Source organism: Haematobia irritans, chromosome 1, assembly GCF_050003625.1.
Source record: "Haematobia irritans isolate KBUSLIRL chromosome 1, ASM5000362v1, whole genome shotgun sequence".
Classification (NCBI taxonomy): Eukaryota; Metazoa; Arthropoda; class Insecta; order Diptera; family Muscidae; genus Haematobia; species Haematobia irritans.
Genome location: NC_134397.1, coordinates 248,482,958 through 248,502,444, shown reverse-complemented (window position 1 = coordinate 248,502,444; position 19,487 = coordinate 248,482,958). Strand labels below are relative to the sequence as shown.

Genomic DNA, 19,487 nt, shown 5'->3' with positions numbered 1-19,487 from the left:
ACACCGTAGCCATCACTAAGTGAAGGTGAATGATAGAAATCTTATTATGCAATGCAAAGAAGAGCATCAGCTGCATATGAAGAGCATACAATCTATATACCCTTCAACTTCATCAGTATCAGAAACTCAAAAGAGATACATATACAAATACACTCTCGTTGTTCTCTCGTTGTTTTATTTTTGTGCTCATACATATTCACATATTTATAAGTCGGGGGAAACAAGGTGTCTACGCTCAGAGACTCCTAAAGTTGTTGTTTTTTTTTTTTTTTTCTATGCAAAAGCCCAACCATACACCCACTATCTCTAGTCCTTGTTGTTGTTATTCTAGAGATTTTTCTACATTGTATTGAAGGCACAAAAACAAAACAAAAGGAGTAGAAACTAACATTTAAGAGTTCATTGCCGTCGATGCAGGCTCTGATGCCTACATTCATTATTAATGACAAACATAAAAAAATAGAAAAAAAAATTGGAACAAAAAAGCCTCCTGTAAGACTTCCACATGTATACAACGACAACAACAAAAAAGGAAACATCAATATACACTTAGTGACAGCAACAACAGCAACGGAGACAGTGGCTTTAGCAACAATGGGACGTCAACTACCTATCTAAGCTCCAATGGCCCACGAGGTGATGAGGTGTGGTGGGGTAGGACACCATTTCATTCCAAGCATTTATATCAACAACACCGTTTTGCTTACAAGTTGGATGCAAGAGTGTCATAATATTTACTGCAAGCAAACTTTTTTTGTAAGATTACAAGACACTCAGTCACCCACTAGAGAGACAAAAATAGTCAAGTCCCTGGATGGACAAGATAGCAAAAATAGTAGAAGGAGCGCATAGAAAATTCAAGTCTCTCAAGGCTGGTGTGAATATATTCAACAATGTACACATACAAAAATTTAGAATGTAGACACTGCCCCGCCCCCTCCCCGGCCTTCATTTGTTTGTAATACCCAAAATGATTTTACCGACTCTAGCTAACATCATCAGCTTTGGTTCTTCTTATTCTTGGTCGTCGTGTTTTTCTCTATCATTATCTTCTCAGGTTGTTCGCCACATTTGTTCTTGTTGTTTTTGTTATTCTTTATTTTGTCATAGGGAAATCATTAAACTTGGAACGGCTGTTATAGTCCAAGAGCCCTAAACAACTTTACGTAATGTTTTTTTTTCGTGTATATATAGGAAAAGACATTGAAGGCAATGTGTATGTGTATGCTCCTTACAAGTAGACTTCAAAATTTTCTTTTAGAATGAATTCTCCTAAGATGGCTCTGTTTACATTCGCACACACATTCTTACGACAACATTCACCTTCATATATGCATACATGCTTTGTCTCTTATATCCACTCACCAAAAATATGTTCTTCTCTAGAACTTTTACCGGTTACCGGCGACAAATTATTCTTTCAATAAAAATCAAAAAAGACTTGAAAGTCGGTCGAACGAGGGGGAGTTGAAGAAGGAAAAAGTTGGTATAAGAAATACAACTTCTTCTGAATTAGTGAACGGGTAGTTACAAAAAATCAATTGTGTGTAATATAGCAGATAGTGAGAGAGCGAGAGATAAAGAGGGAGGGAGAGTATATATTTATGATAAAGATGAAATGCATCTATTGTATTTTCTTTCCAATATTTTATAAAAAATTTTTTTGTCAAAATTTTATTTCTATAGAATTTTTTTTTCAAAATTTTATTTCTATAGAAAATTTTCTCAAACTTTTATTTCTATAGAAATTTTTGTCAAAATTTTATTTCTATAGAAAATTTTGTCAACATTTTATTTCTATAGAAAATTTTGTCAAAATTTTATTTCTATAGAAAATTTTGTCAAAATTTTATTTCTATAGAAAATTTTAGTTCTATAGAAAATTTTGTCAAAATTTTATTGCTTTAGAAAATTTTGTCAAAATTTTATTGCTATAGAAAATTTTGTCCAAAACTGTATTTCTATAGAAAATTTTGTCAAAATTTTATTTCTATAGAAAATTTTGTCAAAATTTTATTTCTATAAAAAATTTTGTAAACATTTTATTTCTATAGAAAATTTTCTCAAAATTTTATTTCTATAGAAATGTTTGTCAAACTTTTATTTCTATAGAAATTTTTGTAAACATTTTATTTCTAGGTTAGGTTAGGTTACGTTATGTGGCAGCCCTATGTATCAGGCTCACTTAGACTATTCAGTCCATTGTGATACCACAGTGGTGAATTTCTCTCTTACACACAAAAAAAATATTTTCTGATTCAATCACGAAATTAATTGATCCAATTAATTTTTTAATTGAAATGTCTTCAATCACAGAAATGATAGTATCAATTAAAAAATTAATTGACAGTCAATTAAAAAATTAATTGATCCAATTAAATATTTAATTGATACTATTAATTTGTGTGATTGATTTTTATTTCAATTAAAAAATTTGTTGAATCAATTAAGTTTTTAATTGAATATTTTTTAAAACTCAATTAAGATTTTAATTGGAAAAATTTTCGTGAAATTTTTTTCTGTGTATCACTGAGTGCTGCCCGATTCCATGTTAAGCTCAATGACAAGGGACCTCCTTTTTATAGCCGAGTCCGAACGGCGTTCCACATTCCAGTGAAACCACTTAGAGAAGTTTTGAAACCCTCAGAAATGTCACCAGCATTACTGAGGTGGGATAATCCACCGCTGAAAAACTTTTTGGTGTTCGGTCGTAGCCGGAATCGAACCCACGACCTTGTGTATGCAAGGCGGGCATGCTAATCATTGCACCAAGGTGGCTCCCTCTATTTCGATAGAAAATGTAAAAATTTTATTCTATAGAAAATTTTGTAACAATTTTATTTCTATAGAAAATTTTATCAAAATTTTATTTCTATAGAAAATTTTGCCAACATTTTATTTCTATAGAAATTTTTTTTTCAATATTTTATTTCTATAGAAAAGTTTGTTAATTTTTCTATAAAAAATTTTGTCAACATTTTATTTCTATATTAAATTTGTGCAATATTTTATTTCTATAGAAATTTTTGTCAATATTTTATTTCTATAGTCAATTTTGTCAAAATTTTATTTCTATAGAAAAGTTTGTTAATTTTTTATTTCTATAGAAAATTTTGTCAAAATTTTATTTCTATATTAAATTTGTGCAATATTTAATTTCTATAGAAAATTGTATCAAAATTTTGTCAAAATATTATTTCTGTAAAAATGTTGGAGAATAATTCTTTGCAAAATCTACCAAAACATCAAGAATTCTACCATTCTACTAATCCATCAAACTGTAAAAAATCTACCATTTTTGGAAGAATTCAAACAAATGTGGACAACTTGAACAAACCTTTATGTGGCAGTCAAATGTTCATGCAATATGAATATATGCTGGTCCCACTTCACTTCAAGATTGTTTAAATCTTGTGATGTGAAGTGAACTACGACGTGGTTTGAATTCACCATACCATCGATGACCACTGGTGTTTGACGGAACCTCATCACCAAAAATTTAATTAAATTCAACCATGTATTGTTTTTGACTTAATACACGCTGAAAGTTGTAAAAAAAAGTTCCACTAAAATGTTCACGTTTTAATTCCATTTTTTGTTTTTTGTTTTTTTTTTTTTTTTTTTTTTTTTTTTGGCAAGATGAACATTTTAAGTTGTTATAAATAGCACAAATAGGGTTCGTATTGAGAAAATTTGTTATATAAATACAATTTTGAGAAAATTTCCTATAGAAATAAAAGTTTAAGAAAAACAAGTAAGTAAAGTAGAAAGTCGGGCGGGGCCGACTATATCATACCCTAAACCACCATTACAGAAATGTTTCTATAGAAAAAAAATTTTGACAATAAATTCTATAGAAATAAAATTTTGAGAAAAAATTCCACAGTAATAAAATTTTGAGAAAATTTTTTTATAGAAATAATATTTTGAAAAAAATTTCTATTGAAATACAATTTTGACAAAATGTTCTATAGAAATAAAATGTTGACAAATTGCCACTACACTGAAAAAACAGTGAACCCACCAGGAAGAAAAGTTTCGGTTAATTTTAGAAAATTTTGAACATTTGTAGAAAATTTTAACTAAACAGTATTACAAACGTTGACATCACGCCGATGTCATAAAAATAAGTAAATATTTTTCGACAAATTCAAGAAAATTTATTAGACATAACTAAGTTTTTTCACTTGTTAAAGAAAATTTTGTAGTTTGAAGGAAAAACTTGGAGTTCAAAATTGCAAGAATGTCTTTAGTGATATACGAAGTTCATGATGGACGCATTTTTGGTAAAATTTACAAATTTAAAGAAATTCTGAACTATTTTGTGGAAGGTACGAATTTAGTTAATCATTATGCTTCATTTGAGTTCATTTTTTTTCTCGGTTTTAGTTAATTTAACTAACGTAAACAAAAAATTATTAGAGTAAAGGAAACTTTCTCCAAACATAATAATTCCATGAACTAAAATAAAGTTAAATTGGCTTTAGTGAAATAGAGAGTTCACTTTTTTTTGAGTGTAATATTGAGCCTATTATTAAAAAAGAGAAAATCATTAAATTAGTGTGGGTAATAAATACAAATTTGTAAAAATCTAGCAATATTGTTATGTAAGAGCTACAAGTATGTATAAGTACGATCGGCTAGTACATCAAAATTTGAAATTTGAGTAACATTGGTTAATAAATAAGAGTACTATGGCCAAATTTGGGAAAATCGAGCGATGCATATATATGGAAGCTATATCTAAATCTGAACCAATTTGCATAATATTTTGCGGGTTTGATTAATACCACAAAAGGTTACCTTGTGCAAGATTTGAGTAAGATCAGTTAAGAAATAAGTCCTGTATGGTCAAACATAAGGTTATTAGGGGCGAATTTTTCAAAATCGGGTAATACATATATGGGAGCTATATCTACATCTGAACCGATTTCGATGAAATTTTGCACATATAGTTAGTACTATAGAGGACTGGATCTAGCCAACTTTTAGTAAGATCGGTTAATAAATTAGGGTTCTATGGCCAAATTTGGGAAAATCGGGCTATACATATATATGGGAGCTATATCTAAATCTGAACCGATTTCGATGATTTTTTGCACATATAGTTAGTGCTATAGAGGACTACATTTAGCCAAATTTGGGTAAGATCGGTTGATAAATAAGGGTTTTATGGCCAAATTTAGAAAAATCGGGCGGTACATATATATGGGTGCTATAGCTAAATCTGAACCGATTTCGATGATTTTTTGCACATATAGTTAGTGCTATAGAAGATTATATTTAGCCAACTTTGAGTAAGATCGGTTGATAAATAAAGGTTTTGTGGCCAAATTTGGGAAAATCGGGCGATACATATATATGAGAGCTATATCTAAATCTGAACCGGTTTGGATGAAATTTTACAGACTTGAAGGGCGAAGGAAAAGATTACCTTTTGCCAAATTTGGTGACGATCCGTTTTAAAAAACGCGCAACTTGACCCCATTTGTCGAAATCGGGCGATACATATATATGGGAGCTATATCTAAATTTGATCCGATTTCTTCCAAATTAAATAGCGTTCGTCCTTGTGCCCAAAAACCTCCCTGTACCAAATTTCATCAAAATCGGTTAATAATTGCGACCGGAATCCTGTGAACAACAAATACATGGACAGACGGACGGACACCAAGCGCTAGATCGACTCAGGAGGTGATTCTGAGTCGATCGGTATATATTTTATGGGGTCTAAAATCAATATTTCTGGTAGGCACATTTTTTGGCAGATCAAACTTATTATACCCTGACCACCATGTGGTTTAGGGTATAAAAATTGACAAAATTGTCTTAGAAAAAAAAATTGACAAAATTTTCTATAGAATTAAAATTTGGCAAAATTTTCTATAGAAATAAAATTTTGACAAAATTGTCTATAGAAATAAAACTTTGATAAAATTGTCTATTGAAATAAAATTTTAACAAAACTTTTCCAGAAACAAGATTTTGGAAAAATTTTCTATAGAAATAATCTTTTGAAAAAATTTTCTATAGAAATAAAATTTTTCAAAATTTTGACAAGACTCTTGTCAAAATTTTATTCTATACAAAATGTCGTCAAAAATTCATTTCTATCGAAAATTTTGTCAAAATTGTAATTCTGTAGAAAATTTTGTCAAAATTTTATTTCTATAGAAAATTTTTTCAAAATTTTATTTCTATAGAAAATTTTTCAAAATTTTATTTCTATGGAAAATTTTTTCAATTTTTTTTCTGTAAAAGTTTTGTTAAAATTTTCTATGAAAATAAAATTTTGACAAAATTACCTCTTGAAATAAAATTTTGACAAAATTTTCTATAGAAATAAAATTTTGACAAAATTTTCTATAGAAATAAAATTTTGACAAAATTTTCTATAGAAATAAAAGTTTGACAAAGTATTCTATAGAAATAAAATATTGAAAAATTTTCTATAAAAATAAAATTTTGACAAAATTTTCGATAGAAATAAAAATTTGACATGTTTTATGGAATAAAATGTTGACAAGATTTTTTATTGAAATAAAATTTTGACAAAATTTTCCATTGAAATAAAATGTTGACAAAATTGTCTATAGTAATAAAATGTTGACAAAATTTTCTATAGAAATAAAATTTTGCCGACATTTTCTATAAAAATAAATTTTTGCAAAAATTTTCTATAAAATTAAAATTTTGCAAAAATTGTCTATAGAAATAAAATGTTGACAAAACTGTCATTATAGCTTACATAGCCCCTCTCTATATCTCTCAATGTGTACATTTGTGAGCTTTCCCATTTGCTTTCTTTAATACAAAATTTCGTCACCTTCCCTCATATGGCAACCCCTTCTGATTTTCTATTTAAAAAAGAAAATTCAATGTAAATATTTTGCCTTAGCTGTTGACTATAAAAGTTTTATTTTTGCTTTTTTTTTTTGTTTTTTTTTTTATTTTTTTGTCAAAAATCCCCTTCAAGACAATGCTGAGTTGTCTACCGTAAGAGTATGCATGTGTAAGTGCAATGTGGTATAGGTATGGGTTATGAGTATCGGTATCATTTTCAACAGAAATTACCTTACAAGGATACACTTAAACTTTTGCAAACAACTGAGTTTAGTATGAGACAAACACACATACAAATATGCATGTCAGTGTATGTGTGAGTATTTTGTTTTTTTTTTTTCGTTTCTTATTCTCCAAAACTCTTGTCTTTGGTGAAAGGTTTTTGTCTTTAAGTTGAGCTTTGTACTGTAGCCAGAGTAAGTGTGGGTGTGTGTGAAGGTGTGATTATGCCTTTACACTCGTCTCGACATCATGCGTCGTGTATAGCTAGCCGGATGGCTGGCTGGCATAATGCATGTTGTTGGCATTTTGTGTCAATTCATGCATGCATGGTTGCTAGTAACGTTTGTTACCATCCTCTGTTAGATGAAGGAAACCAAATGAAAACTCCCTTTTGGGTGAATTCCTTTTTGGCTGGCTTCTACTGGTTGAGCATCTCAAAAAAAGCTTAAAATTTCAACTCTTACATTGGACTTTATTCTAATACCGGCACGTGTGATAGTATGCGTGTATACCACGTATTTGGTTGTCCTGTCTGGCAATACGCTCATGCAATGTTGTCTATGTTTTTTCAAAAAAAAAAAAATCACTTTCAAGTTATACTAAATATTGCTTGCTTGAGCAAATTTTGTTAACGAAACGAGGAGAAAAAAATATATCGGAAAGTCTGTTGCATTTGTTAGTTGCGTGTTCTTTTTGTTGGCGATAGCAATGAAGGAATGAAATGAACATTGAGACACATGGTCTGTATGTTTTTGTCACATCTGTCGCTATTACTTGATGTTGTTAAGTCTGGCCATACCAGGAAGATAGAGAGAGGTTCTAGTAACAGTAACAGTGTTGCCAACTATTTCCAATGAAGATGTTTAAATTAGCCATTAATATGTTTTGCTTTTTTCAACAACACAGAAAAATTTTTTTTTAATTTCGATTAAATTCGTAGTTTCAATCATCAACGTCAATTATTAACTGATTTTATTAACATATCAATTGACTTTAGTAATAAATAAATTGATAGACTTAATTTTGGTTTTAATTAACGAATTCAATTTTAGTTGCATTAATTAAATTTTTAAATTGATTTTTTTTTAGTTGAAATTTGAGTTGAAACATTTTGGTGACATTGTTTTTTTTGTATAGGAGCGGTGTTGTGTTCGTAAAAAATTCGATCAGAACCGAAAGGCTATAAACAGTAATAAGAATAAAAAATCGAATTTTAAACTTTTTAGAAATTTTGAAAATAAATTTTTTAAATTAAAAGAAAAATGCAAAAGCCCAGATTTTGATATTTTTCAATATTCATGGAATAGATCGTGCAACATATTAAAATGGGGAAACGTCAACTTTTGACTGAGAGGGGATAATCCACAGCTAAAAAACTTGTTAGTATTCGGTCAAAATTGGAATTGAACCCAGCACCCTTTATATGTAAATTGGACATGCTAGCCTTTGTACCACTGTGGCTCCCAATGGCTTTATTCCATGCTCATTTTTCAAAATGAGTTGCATCACTTATCGTCAAATTTTCAGCTCACGGGAAACTTTTCTGCCACTTTGGCGTGGATTTCGATCAAATCTGGCCTTCACTTTTCGAATCGTTTCTCGTGTTGTTATCGTTTTTTTGCCTACATTTTTTGACACAACACTGTCAGTATAGTGGTAACAGGCAATGGTAGCAAATTGGAAGATGTATTCACATTTCACCACTGCGGTGTCACAATGGACTGAATAATAGTCCAAGGAAATCTGAAATAGCAGGTTGCCACAATAGCTTTTCACAATTTCAATAGATTCGACCATTATACTTTTCGCAAAATAAGAGCTTGTAATCTAGAGTATTTAACGATGAGATGCAACTGTCATAGAGATTGGTTGCAATGAGTCTTAGAGAGTTATATAAAAAAAATCACATTTGAGAGCAAGAGACAAACAGTTAATCTTTGGTATCATATACCAGGGTTGATAAAGTTGACACTTTTGTGCTTTTTTGATACAATTCGACTGCCAAAAGCACCGTAGCACGACCGTGAGCCATTCGGTACTTTTTCATCACAATTAATCTATATTGAGTTATTCTGCCCTAATTGTGAACGTTTCTCAGATATCAACTTTTTGAATAAATAAACATAGTCCAAAATGAGGGTATTTTAGTTTTTATTACACAATCTCAACATTTTTGAGAGACCCTGAGCCGGTTGCCACAGTTGGTAGAATTCTGCAAAAAATTGTAATTTGTTACTGTTTTGTAGTTTGGTAGAATTCTTGAATTTGGTACATATTGCAAGGAGGTATTTCTTAAAATTTTCAATATAAATAACATTTTGACAAAATTTTTTATAGAAATAAAATATTGAAAAAAAACTATAAGAATAAACTTTTTCCTATAGAAATAAAACTTTGATAAAATTTCGTATAGAATAAAAATTGAACAAAATTTTCTATGAAAATAAAATTTTGAAAAAATTTCCTATAGAAAAAATTTTATATAGGAATAAAATTTTGACAAAATTTCCTAAAGAAATAAAATTTTGATAAAATTTCCTAAAGAAATATAATTTTGACAAAATTTTCTGCAAAAAAAAAAAAATTCTATATAAATAAAATGTTCACAAAATTTTCGCAGAAATAATTTTTTTTTGCAGAAATAAAATGTTGACGAAATTTTCTATAGAAAAAAATTTGCAAAATAAGATTTTTTTAGTAAATCTAAAAAAATTGTGATCTACATTTAATTATACGTATACGTTTACAATAGTCTTTAGCACCTTTTGGCTTTGAAAAGTACTTTTTTAATACATTTTTAGTACTTTTTCGTCAACATCATTTATCATTCCTGTCATATACAATTCAAATACCACAGATTTTATGAGCGATTACCATAAGGGATTTACTATAACTAGAGAGCAAGACATATCGAGAGCAAGAGCGTAAAAGCTTTTGTTATTGCAAATAATCAGCATAGTATAGCAATCAGTGTTGCCATTTTGGTCCGATCGAACCAAAATTGCTCCAAAAAATTATTAATTTTTAAATTTGGTCCGATGGTCGGACCAAATAGAATTTGGTTGATCTTGGTCCATTTTCGTCAAATCTGAAATTTTTTCAAAATTTTCTGTAAAAATAAAATTTTGACATAAATTTCTATACAAATAAAATTTTAACAAAATTTTGTAAGAAATAAAATTTTGACAAAATTTTCTATAGAAATAAAAATTTGGCAAAAGATTCTATAGAAGTAAATTTTGACAAGAAATACAATTTTGACCAATATTCTTATAGAAATGAAATTTTGGCGAAATTTTCTAGAGAAATAAAGTTTAGGCAATTTTTTCTAGATAAAGTAAATTTTTGGCAACATTTTCTATAGAAAAAAAATGTTAACAAGAAATAAAATTTTGACAAATATTCCTATAGAAATTAAATTTTAACAAAAATTTTCTATCGAAATGAAATTTTGATAAAATTTTCTATAGAAACGAAATTTTGAATAAAATGTAAAATGTATAGAAATAAAATTTTGAAAAAAAAAATTCTATAGAACCAAAATTTTAATAAAATTTTCTATAGAAATAAAATTTTGACAAAATTTCCTATAGAAATAAAAGTTTGACAAAGTATTCTATAGAAATAAAATTTAAAAAAAAAAAAAATCTATAAAAATAAAAATTTGACAAAAGTTTCTATAGAAACAAGATTTTGGCAATATTTTCTATAGAAATAAAAAATTTCCTATAGAAATAAAAGTTTGACAAAGTATTCTGTAGAAATAAAATTTTGAAAAAAAAATTCTATAAAAATAAAAATTTGACAAAAGTTTCTATAGAAACAAGATTTTGGCAATATTTTCTATAAAAATGAAATTTTGAAAAAATTTTCTACAAAAATTAAATGTTAAGAAATTTTCTATCGAAATACAATTTTGACAAAATTTTCTATAGAAATAAAAACATTTGACAACATTTTCTATCGAAGTAAAATTTTGTGAAAATTTTAAACTTTTAAATGTTTTTGTTTGTTTTTTTTTTAATTCGGAAAAATGGTCTTCTTTTTTGGTCCAATTTTGAAAAATTTTGGTATAAAATAAAATTTCGTTGTGGAAATGCTATTAGCAATGACTCCTTAACACTGTAATGATTATTTAACATGATCTTTTCATGTAAATGCATTCTGTTAATACAATTTAATATTAGAAACATAAATGGGTAAATGAATATATACGTGAAATGAGAAATGGATAAATGAAAATTTAGAAATATTTTCCATTTAAAATATTTCCCTATGTTTTTATTTTGTAGTATCTCTGGTAAAGATATTTTAAATTCAATAGTGTCGTTCAGTATTTCTATATAGAATGTTTAAATTAAATTTAAAATGATTATATTGTATTGTACAAAAATTGAAGTTTATAACGTGAAATACCATTCAAATCCGGCTAAGATTTGTCCAATTAGATGGTTTTGCCTTAAAGGGATTTATAAGTTTATGCCCATATTCATAATAATTTACTGACAGTTTATGGAAAGAATTCATATGGTAATAGTAGGATTAAAGTTCACTTTAACTTTTATGAATATGGGGTTATATTTTTATAATTTTATAACTTTTCCTAGACATGAACAGTTAGTATTAAGATCTTCATAAGTCTTAGTGATTATTATTTATGTTATTCATTGTTGGCCTTCTGAAAAGACTACGCTTAGATTTGCTAGCGTATTTATTCTTGCACTCAATGTAGCTTACATAGTGCTTGCTTACATAGGCAGATAGTATTTGAGAGTAATTTACAAAACAAAACACAATTGAGAGCCAGAGACAAACAGTTATGATTTTTAGATTACAATTAAAATACAATAGAGTTTATGAGCGATTACCATAAGGGATTTACCATAACTAGAGACTAAGATATATTGAGAGCAAGGCTGAGAGTAATAGAATGTAATTTACAAAAAAAAAATCAGTTGCGAACCAGAAGAGACAAACAGTTATCATTTTTGGATAACAAATAAAACACAATAGAGTTTATGAGCGATTACCATAAGGGATTTACCATAATTAGAGACTATGTTAAGACATAATGAGAGCAAGAGATAAAGAGAGTTTCAATGACTCCAGAGTATTACATGATCATGATGTATTCTGTTAATACTATTTAACATTGATTTACATCGAAATATCTTTTTCCCATGCATTCAATAAAGTTGGTTTGCCTTAAGCGAACCATTAAGAAATACTGTCAATTTAAATTATTTCCATATGTCTTTATTTTGTGGCATCTCTGTGAAAGTGGGGATTTCAAATTCAATAGTATCGTCAAAATTTGTATGTATGGTAAATGTTTGCTAATAGTTTTCAACACTTTTCTTATTGTTTGCAATGATCTCATTTTTGTTTTTCTTTGGGTATGTAACTATAGATCTATCTGCCACATCAATATATCCTTCCTTCGTAAAGACCCATAGTTGCCAAAGTCTTTGCTCTTTTTCCTTAACCAAACGTTGTGTTTTTTTGTTAGTCTCAAATTTCATTATGTTGTCGGAGTGTGTGTGTGTGCGTGTGTGCATTTAAATGTTTGTCATGTAAATTTTTCCTGGTTCAAATGTGTCATTACTTAAATTGCCCTGGTTATGTTCGCAGTGAAGTTTTGTAATATGGTTGGGGTAGGGAGGGTTTCTATAGTTTCCCCATATATGAGGTGGCTCTATAACTTTTAAGGATAGTTTTTCAGTGTTTGTGTTGTTAAAGTGTTTTAATCTTTGCTCGTCCCCATTTTTTTTTGTCTTCCTTAACGACAACAACCATGGAAGGGTAAGGGAAATGTCTTGTGTTGGTGGGATTCTAATTTTTACAAGAAGACTGAGAAAAGTATCATGGCTTGAAGATGTGACGTTGCATACCGCACACTTTGTAAATTGTTTTACACTTGTCGGGAAAAATGTTGATATTGTGCGATGGTGCGAGTGATGTTGTTTTGTTGGTGCTATTGCTGCCACTGTTGTTTCATGTAAAAATGCCTTATCATTTAAATGCAATAACCAAACTATAAGTACACTTGCTACTTTTCAACTACTTTTTTCTGGAATATCATCATTGCCTTGGCCCAAACCACTACAGCCACCACCACCACCAAGTAGCTTCATTACAACACTCATACCAACTTTGCTACATCCTTTTAGTGATTTTAGTTGGGTTTCATTTTACTCACAATCTTTTTGAAGTTTCGAAGCATTTTCTCATTTAGCTTCTACTACTAGACAGGCTATGCCTGTCTACTACTAGAACTCTTTCCATGACTCTTATTTCCTTATTCGTTGTCGTTCGCTTTTTTTACGCTCTCTCCCCCTCTCTCTCTCTCTGTCTCACCATCTTTCTATCCTACTTTGTTGGTAAGTTGGTTTTCTATGTGGGAAAAGTTCATTTTAATTAAGTATAAATTACAGTTGTGCGTTGTGCGGGTGTCAAAATGGTACTCAAGCGATTAAAAAAAACCAACAACAAAACTGAAAAAAATACCACATCACAAAAACAAACAAAAAAACAAGAAAATCATACCAACGAATTTCTTCAAGACACATTGTATATTTGTTTAGGGTGTTGGTGTGTTGATTCTACTTTTGCTACTAGTGCCTCGGCATTATTGTTTTTCAAGCTCCTTATGGCAAACTTTCTCACAAACCCAAGAACCCATAAATTTATGACTAAGCATACCTACTTAGGGACACTATGCTCAAATTTTTGCTGCTAGCCTTATATACACAGTGTTTTGTATTTGAATAGGTAAACGATGTAAGGTAAATAAAGATATTAAAAATATTACTAAATTTATTCGGAATATAAAATAAATACGTTATGTATGCTTAAACTTATTCGAAATATTCAAGAGAGGCAAGTTTATAATTTTCGTCTTTTGAATATCGTAGTGAAGATAAATTTTCACTTATAATTATCCAATGCTAAAACTAGTAATATTATAAATTACAGAGATGTTGAAAATATGGCTACTGACTATAATCAGGGCAATATGATTATGAATGCTAATGCTCACACAAAACCTCATTACCAACCATAGAATGGAAATGGGAAATCACAAGAGAGTATATCCCAATATTTACTCCAGTGCTGCCGCTAGTGAAAAATTGAGTGAAGTAGATTTTGGAAAAAAGTGGAGTAGATTGAATAAAATTGAAGTAGTCCGTCTGCTGAAATCACGCTAACATCCGAACGAAAGAAGCTATCGACTTGAAACTTGGCACAAGTAGTTGTTATTGATGTAGGTCGGATGGTATTACAAATGGGCCATATCGGTCCACTTTTACGTATAGCCCCCATATAAACGGACCCACAAATTTGGCTTGCGGGGACTCTAAGAGAAGCAAATTTCATCCGATCCAGCTGAAATTTGGTACATGGCTTCAGCATACGATCTCTAGTGCCGCTAGGGAAAAATTGAGTGAAGTAGATTTTGGAAAAAAGTGGAGTAGATTGAATAAAATTGAAGTAGTCCGTCTGTTGAAATCACGCTAACATCCGAACGAAAGAAGCTATCGACTTGAAACTTGGCACAAGTAGTTGTTATTGATGTAGGTCGGATGGTATTACAAATGGGCAATATCGGTCCACTTTTACGTATAGCCCCCATATAAACGGACCCACAAATTTGGCTTGCGGGGACTCTAAGAGAAGCAAATTTCATCCGATCCAGCTGAAATTTGGTACATGGCTTCAGCATACGATCTCTAACAACCATGCAAAAATTGGTCCACATCGGTCCATAATTACATATAGCCCCCATATAAACTGATCCCCCGATTTGGCTTGCGGAGCCTCTAAGAGAACCAAATTTCATCCGATCCGGCTGAAATTTGGTACATGGTGTAAGTATATGGTCTCTAACAACTATGCAAAAATTGGTCCACATCGGTTAATAATTCAATGATTAAAACCGCTATGTTCATCGTAATTAAAGGAATAGGAAAAACAATTAGGTAATATGGGGAAAAATTTAAAAATTTGGAGCAGAACAAAAAGTGAAGCAGATTTTTGGAAGAAGGAGTGACGAAGTAAATTTTGTGAAAATGAAGCAAAATACTTCGATTGAAGTAGTAGCGGCAGCACTGATTTACTCATATTGTATTGAACATGAGAGAGCAAATCCATGAATCCATATACTCAAGACACCAATCATATGCCACCACGATAAATTGTAAAGTCTCTCTCTCATACTCTTGCATAAATATCATTAAGAGAAATTAAGCCCATATACTCTGTTTGTTGTTCAAAGTTTATACCATATTCACATATCGGTGTGATCGGTATGCATTAAGGGAAAAAAATAATTAGAAATTTGTCAGTATACGTGAACAAAAATCTCTGCTATTTTTTCGCAAAGAAATTTTGTACAATTTAATCAAACTGTAATTTTTATTTTACACAAATATGTGTGTGGATACTCAACAACAGAAACCTAAGAAAGGTTTATCAAAAGTAAATTCAAGGCAGCTTTATTTGTTTTGTACGGAAAGAGAGAGAGAGAGAAAATTAGTTATTCCAGATTGAGAGTGACAGAATATAAGAAATCATATTTCGTACCTTTTTCCATTCAAACAAAATTCTATATATTGAGCAAATTCCAACTGAAAAGTTAAGTTATATGAAAAGATGATGTACAGTGGGAGAAAAGATGATTCAATTTGTAAGAGGAAAATTCCCAAATGTTTTCTCCATAAGGAGTTAGCATAAAGGGCCCAAAATTGAGTTATCTCTCCCAGCCAGATCTATACTAAAGGCTGTGGAAAGGTTCATTCGCCCGAACCGAAACATGTACAGTCCAGGCGTGTATAGATTTGTATCTGGCGTTTTCTTTCTTTAAATGGCTCTATTAACCATGTTCCTTAATCTATATCTGTCCATAAAGCTCGAAAAATAATTGTATAATTAGATATAATGCATATGGACGTCAATTGCCTGTTTCGGTATCAGGCTAATATGAAATATACCTGAAAACTCATTTTATTTGCGATGTAAGGGAATCAAAAGAAGTCATACGGTGACAAGTCAGGAGTACACGGCACATTACCCATCAAATCAGCGGTTGAAATGCTCAAAAATGCATTTGTTCGAGCCGATGTGTGAGAGCTTACATTGTCGTGGTGAGGATTGATCCGGCGGTTAGTTTTCCTGATTTCTTGGAATACAACTGGCAAACAAATGGTTGTATACCACTCTGAAGTGCTGTTCTAATGGTACGATTGCAACATGTCCAGTTTTTCCGAAAAAATATCTTACCATTTGCTTGGAAGTGCTTCGTGTGCGAGCAACTTTCATTGGATTTGGCTCATCTGGAAATACCCATGTAGTCAACTGCTGTTTACTTTGTGAATCGTACGTGTCAATCCACGATTCATTCCATGATGTCATAGACGAAGCACCGCAATCGTATTTTTTGAGCAGTTTTTTCCACCAATCAACACGAGCCTTTTTTCAAGCGATTGACAAATTATGTGGGATCCAATGCGAACAATTTTTTTTGGCGGTCAAATTTTCATGCAATTTTGAATGTATGCTGGTCTCTCTAATGCCTAAGATTATGTCAATCTCATGATAGGTCACAAACCGAACCGGTGGTTTTTTTCGTATTGCAATCTTACCCACAAAATATCAGTGGCAGTGAGTAAGACACCAATTACCATGCGATATTTTACATTGATACAAATGCGAGAATAAAAACACCGTTAGTATTAGTAACAACGCTCGGTAAACAAAAAACGAGTGTGGTATTTAAGTGTGATTGCACTCAACAACAAAGATTACCAACAGTTGGCATTAGATCAAGAGAATTGAGAGAGTACCAAATAAGAGAATACCAAATTGCTATCGAATATAGTACATACACTGTCTTTCTCTCAGAGCGCAAGTAGTGAAGTGAAGAAAACACTTGCTTGTCAAATACCACCAAGTACTTATCCGAAACAATATGTGTTCCGAAAGAAAGGAACAATAAAAATGCAGGTACTTCAGAAAAAGTACAACATGGATTCTCTTCACTTCACATGGTACCACTAGTATTTCTCAGTTATGTGCGAAGCAAAACTTTCCATTATTATTAATCATAGATATATATGTATGTCACATATTTCATATATTTATGTATGTCACACACTTACCTTAACGTTTGCCGTTCTTTATAACAAACCGTAAACATATATTGTGGAGAGTAACTGTTTTTTTTTTTTGTATTTCTGAAACTGCACGTGTGTTTGTTGGTAGTGAAGACATAAGTGTAGCAACAAGAAGTTACTCGTGGCTTTTGGTGTTCATCAAAATGTGTACCAATTGTTTTGCGACTCTCTCAAATAAATGTACTCATGTAGCAAGTACACGTGTACTCTACATTTACAAATGGAATTGTGCAGACCTCTAGTGTGTACTAAATACACTGGTCGGTTGCGGTAGATCGCAGCCGTTCTCTGTGGCACACAGCATCAATGGTTTCGGACCAAGAACTGATTTTGATTGACCTTCACGAAATTTGTCTGGAAATCAACTACGACGACTTCGGTTGAATTCATCATACCATCGACGGACACTGGTGTTTGACAGAGCTTCATTTCTATATAAATAAAATTTTGACAAAATTCAGAAAAAAATGTCTATGGAAATAAAATATTGCAAACATTTTCCATAGCAATGAAATTTTGACAAAATTTTTTTATAGAAATAAAAAATTCAAAAAATTTCTATAGAAATAAAATTTTGGCAAAATTGTCTATAGAAACATTTTCTATAGAAATAAAATTTTGCAAAAATATGCTATAGAAATAAAATTTTGTCAAAATTGTCTATAGAAAAAAACTTTTGCAAACATTTTCTATAGAAATAAAATTTTGCAAAAGTTTTCTATGGAAATAATTTTTTTTGAAAAAATTCTCTATAGAAATAAAATTTTGACAACATTTTCTATAGAAATAAAATTTTGGACAATATTTTCTATAGAAATAAACTTTTGACAAAATTTTCTATAGAAATAAAATTGTGCCAAAATTTTCTATAAGTATAAAAACGTGCAAAAATTTTCAATAGAAATAAAATGTTGACACAATTTTCTATAGGAATAAAATATGTACAAACTTTTCTATAGAAATAAAAATTTGAGAAAATTTTCTATAGAAATAAAATTTTGCAAAAATATGCTAGAGAAATAAAATTTTGCAAAAATTTTCTATAGAAAAAACTTTTGTAAAAATTTTCTATAGAAATAAAATTTTGACCTAATCTTCTATAGCAATAAAATTTTGACACAATTTTCTATAGAAATAAAATTTTGATGAAAGTTTCTATAGAATTTATAGAAATTTTGCAAAAATTTGCTATAGAAATAAAATTTTGCAAAAATTTTCTATAGAAAAAAACTTTTGCAAAAATTTTCTATAGAAATAAAATTTTGACCGAATCTTATATAGCAATAAAATTTTGACAAAATTTTCTATAGAAATAAAATTTTGACGAAATTTTCTATAGAAAAAAACTTTTGCAAAAATTTTCTATAGAAATAAAATTTTGACCGAATCTTCTATAGCAATAAAATTTTGACAAAATTTTCTATAGAAATAAAATTTTGACGAAATTTTCTATAGAAATAAAATTTTGAAAAAATTTGCTATAGAAATAAAATTTTGCAAAAATTTTCTATAGAAAAAAACTTTTGCAAAAATTTTCTATAGAAATAAAATTTTGACCGAGTCTTCTATAGAAATAACATTTTGACAAAATTGTCTATAGAAATAAAATTTTGACAAAATTTTCTATAGAAATAAAATTTTGCAAAAATTTTCTATAGAAATAAACTTTTTCACTAATATTATATAGAAATAAAATTTTGAAAAATTTTCTATGGAAATAAAATTTTGCAAAAATTTTGAAAGCATTTTGTATAGAGATGAAATTTTGACAAAATCTTCTACATAATTTTTAACAAGATTTTCTATAGAAATAAAATGTTGACTAAATTTTCTATAGAAATAAAATGTTGACTACATTTTCTAGAGAAATAAAATTTTGACAAGATTTTCTTAAAAATAAAATTTTGACAAAATTTTCTTAAAAATAAAATATTGACAAAATTTTCTGAAAAATAAAATGTTGACAAAATTTTCTATAGAACTAAATTTATGACAAATATTTCTATAGAAACAAAATTTTGCAAAAATTTTCTATAGAATAAAATTAAAAATAAAAATTTATAGGAATAATAATAATAGTAGTAAAAACTCTAGGTTTTGTTCGGCATATATTTTGACGCAACGGTCGATAAATACAATGGGAAAGCGACCAGTAGCCGTTACACCATTATTATAGGTCCACATTTTTTTGTAGGGTCAAATATTTGCCTAAAATGAGTATCAAATTTTTTACAGGAGCGCTTTAAAAGT

At 29.5% G+C, this 19,487-nt stretch overlaps 1 protein-coding gene across 1 annotated transcript in view; it reads left to right on the top strand.

The window, feature by feature from the left end:
* LOC142235705 (uncharacterized) overlaps window positions 1-19,487 on the top strand; it is a 450,997-nt gene that overhangs the window by 350,653 nt on the left and 80,857 nt on the right. The window contains exon 7 of the mRNA XM_075306966.1: window positions 498-716. Coding sequence (XP_075163081.1) covers window positions 498-716 — 219 coding nt within the window. The remainder of the gene's footprint in view (window positions 1-497; window positions 717-19,487) is intronic.